Source organism: Alternaria metachromatica (genome assembly GCF_023757995.1).
Source record: "Alternaria metachromatica strain BMP 0045 chromosome Unknown scaffold_31, whole genome shotgun sequence".
Classification (NCBI taxonomy): domain Eukaryota; kingdom Fungi; phylum Ascomycota; class Dothideomycetes; order Pleosporales; family Pleosporaceae; genus Alternaria; species Alternaria metachromatica.
Window position 1 is genome coordinate 182,686 of NW_026055522.1, and position 11,658 is coordinate 194,343.

General features: G+C 52.2%; 5 protein-coding genes across 5 annotated transcripts; 3 read left to right on the forward strand and 2 right to left on the reverse strand.

The window, feature by feature from the left end:
* Window positions 1-368: 368 nt before the first annotated feature.
* On the forward strand, window positions 369-1,383 carry J4E83_009266 (uncharacterized protein; the record flags this gene model as incomplete). The annotated part of the gene is made up of 3 exons (XM_049336155.1): window positions 369-716; window positions 765-1,007; window positions 1,054-1,383. 3 exons carry the CDS (start codon window positions 369-371, stop codon window positions 1,381-1,383), a joined length of 921 nt encoding a protein of 306 aa, XP_049184719.1.
* Window positions 1,384-3,253: 1,870 nt separating this feature from the next.
* Window positions 3,254-4,408, reverse strand: J4E83_009267 (uncharacterized protein; the record flags this gene model as incomplete). The annotated part of the gene is made up of 1 exon (XM_049336156.1): window positions 3,254-4,408. One exon carries the CDS (start codon window positions 4,406-4,408, stop codon window positions 3,254-3,256), a length of 1,155 nt encoding a protein of 384 aa, XP_049184720.1.
* Window positions 4,409-5,995: 1,587 nt separating this feature from the next.
* Window positions 5,996-7,647, forward strand: J4E83_009268 (uncharacterized protein; the record flags this gene model as incomplete). The annotated part of the gene is made up of 2 exons (XM_049336157.1): window positions 5,996-6,182; window positions 6,233-7,647. The coding sequence occupies 2 exons, from the start codon at window positions 5,996-5,998 to the stop codon at window positions 7,645-7,647; spliced, it is 1,602 nt and encodes a 533-aa protein (XP_049184721.1).
* Window positions 7,648-8,411: 764 nt separating this feature from the next.
* J4E83_009269 (uncharacterized protein) lies at window positions 8,412-10,645 on the forward strand (the record flags this gene model as incomplete). Its single annotated transcript, XM_049336158.1, has 4 exons — window positions 8,412-8,807; window positions 8,856-9,502; window positions 9,557-10,147; window positions 10,201-10,645. 4 exons carry the CDS (start codon window positions 8,412-8,414, stop codon window positions 10,643-10,645), a joined length of 2,079 nt encoding a protein of 692 aa, XP_049184722.1.
* A 221-nt stretch (window positions 10,646-10,866) lies between these two features.
* On the reverse strand, window positions 10,867-11,486 carry J4E83_009270 (uncharacterized protein; the record flags this gene model as incomplete). Its single annotated transcript, XM_049336159.1, has 2 exons — window positions 10,867-11,222; window positions 11,282-11,486. The coding sequence occupies 2 exons, from the start codon at window positions 11,484-11,486 to the stop codon at window positions 10,867-10,869; spliced, it is 561 nt and encodes a 186-aa protein (XP_049184723.1).
* Between the last annotated feature and the right edge of the window lie 172 nt (window positions 11,487-11,658).

The window sequence follows — 11,658 nt, forward strand, 5'->3', positions numbered from 1 at the left end:
CGCAGCATCTCGCCGCAAAGGTATATCCAGTACCAGGATACCTGTCAGCACTACAGTGGTGAGTCTCGGCTAACTACCCCAACCGTTCAGTGGATGCATAATCTCTCCGGCCCCTGTAAATTACCATGTTGATGACTGCAGCCTCGTTCGACGGGAGACAAGATGAGCGAATTGGAAAGAGCTTGGTGTGCGGAGTGTTATCTGATGCTGGCCTTTGCATGAACAACATACTTGACCGATGAGATGGGTCGGAACATAAAGACAAGCCCCTCGGAGGAAGGTTGCTCTGGCGTGGAAGGTCCCTTGCCGCCCGTTTCCTACGGCAATTTTGAAACACTGCGATCATTCAACACTTCCTCCACATCATCATGTCTCTCGCACTCTACGCTCTCCTAACTGCCCTGGTAGCAGTAGCTGCCTACAGCCTCCGCAACGTCGGTCGCAGGCCCGCCAACTACCCTCCAGGCCCACCAACACTTCCCATCATAGGAAACCTGCATCTAATGCCGAAAGAAAAGCCGCATCTCCAATTCCAAAAGTGGGCTGAAGAATACGGTCCAGTATATTCGCTCATTCTCGGTACGAAAATCATGATCGTGTTATCGTCGGATCAGGCTGTGAAGGACCTGCTTGATAAACGGAGCGGGATTTATTCGTCGCGCCCAGATATGTACCTTGGTCAGATTGTGAGCAATGGGTGTCGTATGCTGCTTATGGTAAGCTTCTTCAATACTTTCGATTGGTGATTGAGCTGACAGCCGTAGCCGTACGGCGATACATGGCGCATGATTCGGAAGATTGTTCATATCAACCTCAATGTCAAGGCGGCGCGTACATATGTGCCATATCAGGAATTGGAGAACAAGGCCATGCTTGTCGGCTTCTTGGACAGTCCAGATCTCTTCATCGACCACATCCGCCGTTACACAAACTCCTTGACCACGCAGATGATCTTCGGGTTCCGCACTACAAGCATCGACGACCCTAAGCTAAAACAACTTTACTCGGTAGGTCGAACCTCTGGAATCTATTGTCCCTCTAACACCACCTCAGGGCTTCGAGAAGTTTTCCGAACTCATGGGTGAGACTACAGCAAAACTTGTCGACCTCTTCCCAATACTGCGCTCATTACCCGACTTCGCGCTTCCCCTACGAAAATACGCAAAGGAACTGCACGAAAAAGAGAGCGAGCTATACGTCGGCCACTGGCTAAACGTAAAGAAAGCAATCAAAAACGGGACGGCCAAACCATGCTTCTGCGTCGACCTAGTACGCGCGCAGGACGAGGAGAACTTCTCAGATGAGCTCGCAGGCTATGTGAGCGGTTCGTTGCTGGAAGCTGGATCAGACACTACATCCGCCACTCTCATCGGCTGTGCGTAAACTCACCCCCTGATACCCACCATCGTTGCAACTAACCCCCCAAAGTCATCCAAGCCATGATCCTCTTCCCCACCGTCGCAGCCACCGCCCGCTCAGAACTCGATCTTATCTGCGGCGCCCGCCTCCCCGCCCTCTCCGACCTACCCTCCCTCCCCTACATCCGCAGCTGCGTCAAAGAAAGCATGCGCTGGATGCCCACCGCCATCCTCGGTGTCCCACACGCCGTAACCCAGGACGACGAGTACATGGGATACAAGATCCCCAAAGGCGCGGGCGTGCTGTGGAATGTATGGGCCATTCATAATGATCCGGCTCGGCATGCTGAGCCACGGAGATTTGATCCCCAACGGTATTATGAGGATGGGCAGACGGCGGCGGAGGCGGCGTGTAATGCTGATGCGGAGAAGCGGGATCATTTTCTTTTTGGCGCGGGGAGGAGGTTGTGTCAGGGTATGCATATTGCGGAGCGGTCGCTGTTTCTGGCTATTGCAAGGCTGCTTTGGGCGTTTGAGTTTCATCCTGGTAAGGATGCGGATGGCAATGTTGTTATGCCTGATATGGATGATTTGACGGAGGGCATGTTAGTGCAGCCGAGACCGTTTCCAGCGAGGATTGTGCCGAGAGATGGGGAGAGGGAGAGGGCTGTGAGGGAGGAGTGGGCGAAGATGGGGGTGCTGCTGGATGGGGAGGGGCAGTGGAGGGTGCTGCCTGAGGGACTGATTTGGAAGGAGTATGATAGTGCTGCGAAGACTGGGTGAGAGGCAGCGAGAAGATAGAAGACTCGCTGCATATCCCATGGAAACGTTTGCTTCTTCCTTTTCCTTCTAGTAGATGTTGTACCTGGAGATTAAAAGCTTTCAGGTTAATACCAAACCATTCTCACACGACGATCTCAAGTAGACCACCCACCATCAGCACCAGTAAAAAGATAGAACCAAATGCCACGCGTCCGCTACGACTGTACGACATGTGGTAGGAATAGACTCGCCAAGAACTTCCCAAACTACAACCCTTCCGCTGAATGTAACGACAACCATCGCATAAACACGTGTAAAGAGTGTCTCCAAAAGTATGTAGACACTTGCATCAACAACGCGCAAACCAAGATTACCACCGACCGAAGGGCTTCATTGGGAATAGAGTGTCCGGAGTGTACAGCTATCATGAGAGCTGTCAACATCGAAATCGCCACCACCAAAGCCATGTATGCGAAGTTCGAACAATTAGAGCGAAATCACGATGAAAAATGGCGCTGGTGTCTATCTCGAAATTGCAGTGCCGGACAACGCCACGACAGCAATCCAGAGAAGGAGGATGGGCAAGAAGACATATGTAAATGTCACAGGTGTGGAGCACTCGCCTGCGTGCCTTGCGATCGACCGTACCATAAAGGCGAGTCGTGCGAAGCCTACCAATACCGCATCAAAGACCGTGTCGAGGAGGAAGACAAGTCTTTGTGGACCATCAGGTGGCGAACCAAGCCCTGCCCTGGCTGCGGTACAAGGATAGAAAAAAACAGCGGCTGTGCTAGTATGAAATGTAAGTTCGCGCAACCGAGCCGATGGATGTTCGTCGCTTACTTGACTAGGTACTCAATGCGGCACGATGTTGTATTGGCTTGCAATTCCATCTGGACGACACTGACAAGTATGGTGGTTTGAACGAAACGAAACAACGACCTCGCTCAGGATCGTGGAGGTTGAGGCCCACAAAGACCCAACTTCGTGTAGTGAGAATGATATGAATAAGCATCTGTGGGCGCTTCACATGGTATGGGTATCATGAAACTGGTGTCTGTAGAAAGCACATATTACAAAAGAGCACAACGATAGTATGTTAACATGCGCTGTCTAACTCTTTACTATCTACTTCACCTCTCAGGATGTCTATCAATCCACGCCGTATTTCCAAACTCTCCCGAGAACGGATACTGAAACACCTTATCCAGCGTTGAATACGGCTCATACTGCTTCCGATCCATGACAATGCTAACATTACTTGCCAGCCTTGCAGTTTCATTCCACCCAGGCCCATAGTCCTTGTACTCCGCCATGGTGGTATTGAAGTTCACCCTTGGATCCGTAGTGCCCCACTTGATGTACCCGTTGGGCTGAATCGAATCATCAAGGTAGCAGTTTGCGAAGATGGAACGATGCTGAGCGTTCCAAGGGCGGCCCAGTGCGCACTGACCGGTGATGGAGAGGGAAGAATTGGCTTTCTTGACGTCGGAGTCGTGGATGTAGACGCCGTATTTGTTGACAAAGGTTGTGTTGGTGCCTTTCCATGCTGTGATGCCGCCGCCACAGTTACGAAGGGAGACAAGACTGGACTGGATCCATGCCGTGCCGAAACCGTAGAAGAAATCTGTTTGTCCGGCTATTTCGTTCTTGTAGAAGTATGCGTTGCCTAATTTGCCGACATACACGGTGTCCTGGTACGAGTAGAAGCCGCAGTAGTAGAAGCCGGTGTTTGCGTAGCTCACTGAGACTGCCAGGGCTGGACCGGCGGAGTAGGGCGCATACAAGTTGCTGAAGTCTATGTTGTATGCGCGGAAATCGGTGTTTCCAAATGGGGTACCCGCAGGTACGGGATCACCAGTTGGCCCGGATCCAGTCTTACTCGCGTTGAAGGTCGGCGCAACGGTAAGAACTGAAGTATAGGCGTTGTCCAATGTTGATAGCCCAGCTCCAGTTGCATTGCGCCATATTACGTTGACAGTGTTCTTGCTTTGGTCGTTGGGCGCTTTCGTTTGACCAAAAAGGTAAACGGGACCTGGCCGCGTGACGTTGACTTGCTCAGTATAGTTGCCAGGAAGGATCAGGATATGATGGGGCGTTGTATCGTTTGGCAAGCTAAGTACTGCAGACTGGATTGTAGAGAAGTTGCGGCCAGGACCAACCAGGATCGTGTTCTGAGGGCAACCGTCCAATGGCTTCTTTGTCGGATACTGGCACGCTTTGCGATTGACAGTCGATACAGCAGCGCAGGCCTCGAACAGGCCAAGAAGTAGTGTAGTCCAACGCATGGTGAGAGGCTGAAGTTTCCGCACGGCCCGAAAAAGGATGCGCGCCGTTTTGGCGGACTGAGGCTTGGCCTGCACTTTATATCAACTCATCGTATCCGCACTCCTGGGGTTGGGTTCCCATGTGGCTCAAGACATCCGCAATCCCCGGTTGCCGTTGTGCCCTGAGCACCATCATCAGCCGCAAGTGCAATTCTAGTATCAATTATCCGTTCAATGCCTCCAATCAGCATGATTACCAGGTGTTTCGAGCGCGGGGAGTATCCACCCAGAGAGATCCGGAGAACGTGGGGAACATGGAGGAAATTATCCACCAATTAAGCCGATCACTAACAAGCCTCGGAGATGATCTCACATCGCCAGAAGAGCCGACAAACCGACGCGGAGAACGAGCAACGAGCCATGGTCAAACGCCGTTATGTAGGCATGTTCCGTGCTGTCCGTGAGGCTTCCGTGGCGTTGGTCAAGCTTCGACACAGAGCTTACTGAGGCTTATTTATGTGACGCAATGACGCGTAAGATCGTGAGCTAAAGACGGCCTGCAATGAAACTGCGATGATATCTAGGATAGCAGAGATTAGTACCTGCATGAATGTCGAAGCTGAGCTGCCTCGCAAGCGCTTCAAAGTGATGCGATGATGATTCTGTTCCAGCTAGCACATCGCTGGCAGGAGTTCAGCCACCGTTGTACCTAGGTAGTTGCGACGAAGACGTCCATCTGAAGTTTTTCAGTATCGAGGCCTCTGGTGCATTACGGCATATATGGGATTTGAGCTAAGGTTGTAGAAGGAGCCAGCCGTCTGTGGTGTTGAAGAAGTGTAAGCTCGTGAGCCCCCTCTATTGCCGGCGCCAACCCGGAAATTACGTCGCCGGGAGTTCCGAGGTTTGGCACCAGACACGCGGAGACATCCCAGCTGCTTTCAACCCTCAACTCCACGTCAAGCTCTGTTCACTCTCATCAGTTAACTACCTGAAGCCGTCGCCGCGGCGCGCGCATTTAACCATGTGAACCAATTTCGTCATTCGAGCGACACCGCTCCCTAGAGACCTCGGGACTGTCCCTTTCGCGCCGCGAACACTCATGACAACGGTTCCTTACTCTACAAGACTCCCAAATCTTCATAAGACGGACATGAGGCGCCTTGAAGTGCATTACAAGGCATTCAGTATGCGCCAAGTACTTTTGTGGTAGGCTAATAATGCCCAGCGATCACGACATCGCCCTTGCCTTTTCTGCGCATCGTTGAGAGGATGTTCCAAGACATTCCAACCAGCGACATGCTTCACCTTCCTGTTCAGGGTTCTTGGGAGCCACCAGCTTTGGACACCACAAGCAACTCAAGCCTCGCAATGTTGCAGCGCTTGCTGATCGCGACATGGAAGGAGTGCATTCGCAATTTAATTCGCGTGGCATGCTACAACCATGTTATCGCGCCATTGCAGACGGCTATATGACCCTACAAGATCCCGGCCACCGCGTAACCGTCTATCTTCTGCGCAAACCATTCGTAGCGACCGCTTCGGCTGTATTCTGATCACCAACTTGACGCGAGCGATCGGTACTCCTGGTGCTCCTAGCAAAGCCCAAGTATGGCCGCGATCGCTGACGACGACGCAAAGGTCGCGCGTTACACCAACGATGAAACCTCGCCTTCCCCACCGGTCTACGAAGATGGCAGCGTGCAGGAAGACAACGCCTATGTTTACGACGATTCCCAGAAGCTGGGCTACACGGCCACAGTCTTTGTCATCCTGAATAAGATGATCGGCACTGGTAGTACGTATTCTTCATGCTCATACGCTCGGATGGCTGCTTACTTGTGACAGTCTTCTCGACTCCTTCCGGTATTTTCGCAGCAACGGGATCGGTCGGGGTGTCACTCTTCCTGTGGATCATTGGCGGCATCCTCACATTCTGTGGGCTCTCCGTGTTTCTGGAATTCGGTCTCGCAATTCCACGTTCAGGTGGCGAAAAGAACTATCTGGAGCGCGTTTACCGTCACCCCAAATACGTTGCGACATGCGTTCTTGCTGCGCAGATGTTGTTGCTCGGATTCTCTTCCGGTAACTCGCTCGCTTTCGGTCGCTACGTACTGTTCGCAGCTGGTTCGGAAGCACCCGATGGCTGGGCGGCGCGTGGCATAGCCGTTGCTTGTGTCACTTTCTCGGTTGTGCTCCATGCCACGTTACCGAAATGGGGCATCCGCCTCTTCAGCGTCCTCGGAGTGTTCAAGGTTTTCATTCTACTCTTCATCGTCTTCTCGGGTTTTGCTGCTTTGGCTGGTCATCTAAAGATTGAACAGCCGCACAACTTTGACAACGCGTTCGCGCTGGAAGTCGGTGATGGCTATGGTGGCGGCGGCGCCTATGCGTACTGCCAAGCTCTGCTGCGCATCATTTACTCCTACAAAGGCTGGGAGAATGCCAACTATGTGTTGGGCGAGATTCGGAACCCGAAGAAAACCCTGGCTTGGTCTGCACCCCTGGCAATCGGCGGAACTACCATCTTATACGTCCTCGCGAACGTGGCTTACTTCGCTGCCATCCCCAAGTCCGATCTTGCGAAGAGCGAGGTGATTGTGGCTGGCCTGTTCTTCCGCAACGTTTTCGGTAATAGTGCTGGAGCGCGCAGTCTTCCCGCTTTTGTTGCCCTCAGCAATCTAGGCAACGTACTCGCCGTCAGTTTTGCCCATTCACGCCTCAACCAGGAGTTCGCAAAAGAGGGGTTACTTCCATGGAGTAGATTCTGGGCATCGAACAAGCCATTCAACTCGCCGGCTACAGCCCTGTTCCTGCATTGGCTGATTACAGTCATCGTACTGCTTGCACCCCCGGCTGGTCCTGCATACAACTTCATCACTGATCTGTACACCTACCCCGGCGCATGGATCAACGGCTTCGTCACCGCCGGTCTTATCTACCTACACTACTCAAAGTGCGAACGCTGGGAGTCTCCATGGCACACATATCTTCCTATTGCCGTTCTTTACCTGGCCGCAAACATTTTCCTCGCGCTAGTCCCATTCATTCCTCCGGATGGCGACTGGAACGCAGACGGGTACCCATACTACGTATTCCCCGTTGTTGGTGTCAGCGTTCTGCTTCTGGGTGGATTCTACTGGCTTTGCTGGACAAAGATTTGGCCGAAGCTTGGAGGGTACAAAATCGTCAGTGAACGCTATGAGGATGCTGAGGGTATTGAGCATGTGAAGTATGTGAAGGTGTACACTAAGCACGATTAAGTAAGCTAGTCTTCGATGCATACCATGCCGATGTACTTGGTCGTAGTGGTGGCGCCCTCTATAGAGATAATTACAACGGTGCACACATTTATACAAACTAGGTAGCTTTTATTGTATGCATAATCCATTCTTTTCGGCGCAGTAGTGTGTCGAGGTCTAACCAGGTATGTTCAAGCACGATTCGATGTTTCTAAGATCATGGGTATGAAGACTCGTAGGAGACCGATGCTGCCAAATGTAGGTATGCTTCACGCCGTGCGGCAACAGCATTTTGCGGCGGTGCCAAGACATCTAGCGCACACGCTGGGGCCGATAACGCACAGATCTCGGAACGCGTGACGCGACAGTGCTGCGAACTCCCCACGATTGATGCGCAGACATCAGCTTCACATTTCACCCTACGCCCAGAGCTAGACGACATGTCTGCACTGATGCCATGCTTTTCAAGCGAACATCATCGTCTCAATGCATCGATGGCACGAGACGCGGATCCCCTCTCCTATAGTTCCATTCGTGTCCGCGGCGCATCCTCGACGGGTAAAGGCTAGGCCTCCAACACGCCAAAGACCCCATCTCGCTCTATTTCGCTCCAACAGCTCAGGCAGCACGAAGTTGCCTGCGCTAGTGCATCAAAAACTTGGCGATCATGCGATATGGTCATCAATCTTCATTTGTATAAAGCAACGAGATCTCTTGCGACATTTCGGCGCGCAATCAACACGGAGTTCATCGCATCACAATTCTCCACCCGCTCAAAGACAACAATGATTGAGACTTCTGGCAAAGCCATGAACGAATATCCTGGACTAGGACTACCCTTTCGCCATTGGGAACAGACCGACTACGACTTTTATCCGATCGGGTCCCACCCCAATGCCCATGGCAGCGAGTCAGATATCATCCCTGTGCGAGAGCTTGCCGTGATGGATGTCTTGGAAAAGCTCACTGACAAGCCCGACTGGCATAAGAAGGTCTTTGATGAAGAAGTCGTTGCCAAGTGGCGTAAAGAGGCCCTCGCCATTCCTGATGGACATTTTTGGCACCTTGCTACCGCTGGGATGAGACAGTATTGGACCGACGACGAGGACCGGCTCGAGCTTCACAACGGCCGGGGTTCTTGTCCACTTGAGAACATCTTGGACGAAGCTACATTCGACACGGTAAGTTATTCTTGCTTCCAAATCGGCTCCATTACTAAAACCCCGCAGTGTGTTCAAGAGCTTCGTAGCAAAGCCAAGTATTTCGAAGAATCGGGCATCATACCTTCTCTCGACGCATGTGCTTCCGTAGCCAAGTCTGATACGCTCGTTACTAGCGAGCTACACACCAATCTTCGCAAGGCCTTTGACAAGCTTCAGTCGGACCACGCTGCATCTCCTGATTGGCACCCCAACTCGAACAATATGGTGCAGGATCTGGTACATCCATCTATGTACCCATTGGTATATGGGCGCAGTACCGGATTCCGTCAGGAGCAGGTCGGTGTGGCGGACGCCGTGGAGCGCTGGTCCGGTAAAGGCGAGGTCATCCCCCAGCAGGGGCTCGAAGAGACTACAGCGCAGAACCAGCACTATTACGGCCTTGGAGGCAGTGACATCCCACCGGAATACTGGTCCAATCAGTACCAATGGCTGCCAGCCAACTTGGCCTTCCAAGAGGATGGGTCTGTAAAATTTACGAGCTACATCAACAATCTTCACCCTACAAGATATCCCGACATATACCGCACTATCGAAAAACTAGTCGAGACATCCATACCCATGTGGGATCAGTGTTTGAGGTTTGCAGTCGGCTACTATGAGTACGAAGGGGCCGGCCGTATGGAGACTCGCAGCGGTAAACCTGGGAATGCTGAGTAAGTCAAAGCAATGTCTTAGAACTTTGCCGCTGCTAACGTTTCGTTGCGTAGTGACGAGAACGAAGAAAATTGGACGCCCAATAAGGAAGAGTGTGCTGATGTAGAAGCCAGCGAAGAAGATCTGGAGGAAGAAGGGTACTACGATGACTACGACAACGATGAGGATCGCCAAGAAAGGTTGCTGGAGGCCAAGTGGAGGATCGTTCGCAAACCTCGCATGATGCCAATTCGCGCTGATGACGTATCCTACGCGCCGCAACCAGGCAAGCGTCTTGCTGATAAGTTCCGCGCTTCGGGACTTCAGATCATTGTCAAGATGGCCTCGATTGAACTTACGCCCGAGAAGCCGGACTTCCCTCTGGGCGGGTGGCACATTGAGGGACAAATGAACGAAAGCATCTGCGCAACTGCCCTGTATTACCTGGACAGCGAGAACATCACTGACAACAGCCTCTCGTTTCGCATGCAGACGTCCGCTTACCTGCAGGATGACGAACCCTACAATGTTGGACAATGCGCCTATAACTGGATGGAGCAAGTATATGGCGCCAATTTTGGAGTTGGGAATGGATCGCCATGTCTGCAGAACTACGGAAGCGTACAAACACGCGAAGGCCGGCTCCTTGCCTTCCCCAATATCTTGTGAGTTGGTCAAAGTTCTGTTTGCACACGACCTTTTGGCTAACCTGTGTCAGTCAACATCGTGTTTCTCCCTTTAGTCTTATCGACCCTACAAAGCCCGGGCATCGTCGCTTCATTGCACTTTGGCTTGTCGATCCTACAAAGCGCATCATCTCCACGGCGAATGTTCCGCCTCAACAGATGGACTGGTACGTCGACGCGCTCCTTGGATCAAACACTAAGTCGCGTCAAGAAGCGCTGTCGAAACTTCCTCCCGACCTTATCAACCTGCTAGCCGAGAAGGGACTTGCAAGTCTTTCTGCCACTTCTGAAGGTCGACTGCCCGAAGAGCTCATGGACTACGTGCGCGAGTATTTCGATGAAGCCAAATACTCCCTTCCTATGGGTTTCCAAGAGGCAAGCGAGCACCGCAAAAAGCTTATGCAGGAAAGGGGCGCATTTGTTCGGACAGCAGAGGAAGAATTGCAGGGGGCGACTTACAGCTTCTGTGAGCATTAAGCCGCTAGCAGAACTTGATGAGAACTTGGTTGTTGGCAACTTGCGAGTGGAACGAAGCAGAATGACGATGTAAAGTATCAGCCCTTGAGTTGCAGACTGGTGTATGACCGATCACATTTGTAGTCCGCTGATAAAGAATTACTACTACCCATAGCTTCCCTGCCTAACGCCTCTTGGAACGACAACTCTGCGGGAGCCTTCCAGGTCGCAACAACATCTCTTCAGCGTCGCTTCGACGCTTCACTGCTAGGCGCCATGCTCCGAAGTGTCAAAGGCACCTTGCCTTCCGTGTCATTCCAATGCAACTCATACAGGCCGTTTTCAGCCTTCATGCCGTAGAATGACGTGGCAACCGTACCATCTTCACCATACAACATCACCGTGGAACCGTAGAAAGCGAAACCCGATGTTTGTGTCGTGGTGTTGCCAGTGCCGTTGTTGGGTGGGAGAAAGCCCACGCGCCTGTCGACCGATGATGACGAAGGAATGAAGAGAGCTGTGTTTGACCAGGTGGGCTCACCGGTAGCGGTGGTAGCGTTGGGGTTTCCAATGAAGTGTTTGTTGGCATCGATTGTGACTATGTCTGTTAGTTGGGATGAACTTGGGTACGCGATGGCTCAAAGAAGCCGAACTTACAGGTTACGACAGCAGCATCGGTACTGTTGGAAAGAGCAGGCTCTCCGAGGTATGCAAGACCATCGGCATAGAAGAGTGGCAAGCCACCAATGTCTTCACTGTATGCATACAGCTGGAAGGGCGTAGAAGCGACATCACGCTTGCGGGCACCCAACACCGCGAGCGGGAGCAGAGCCAGCAGTGCGCTGCGCATGGCGATATGCATGATGAAGGAGTGTACGTTGAAGAATACTTTAAAGAGCGTCAGAAATGCAGCAAGAGTGTGAAGAGTGGTGGCAACAGCTAACAATCAGCAGTCCCAATGTCCTTATTACACTCGATACATCGGCTGAGTCAGTTTCTACCTCTACAGTCCCCTGAGCGACTCAGATGCGCTA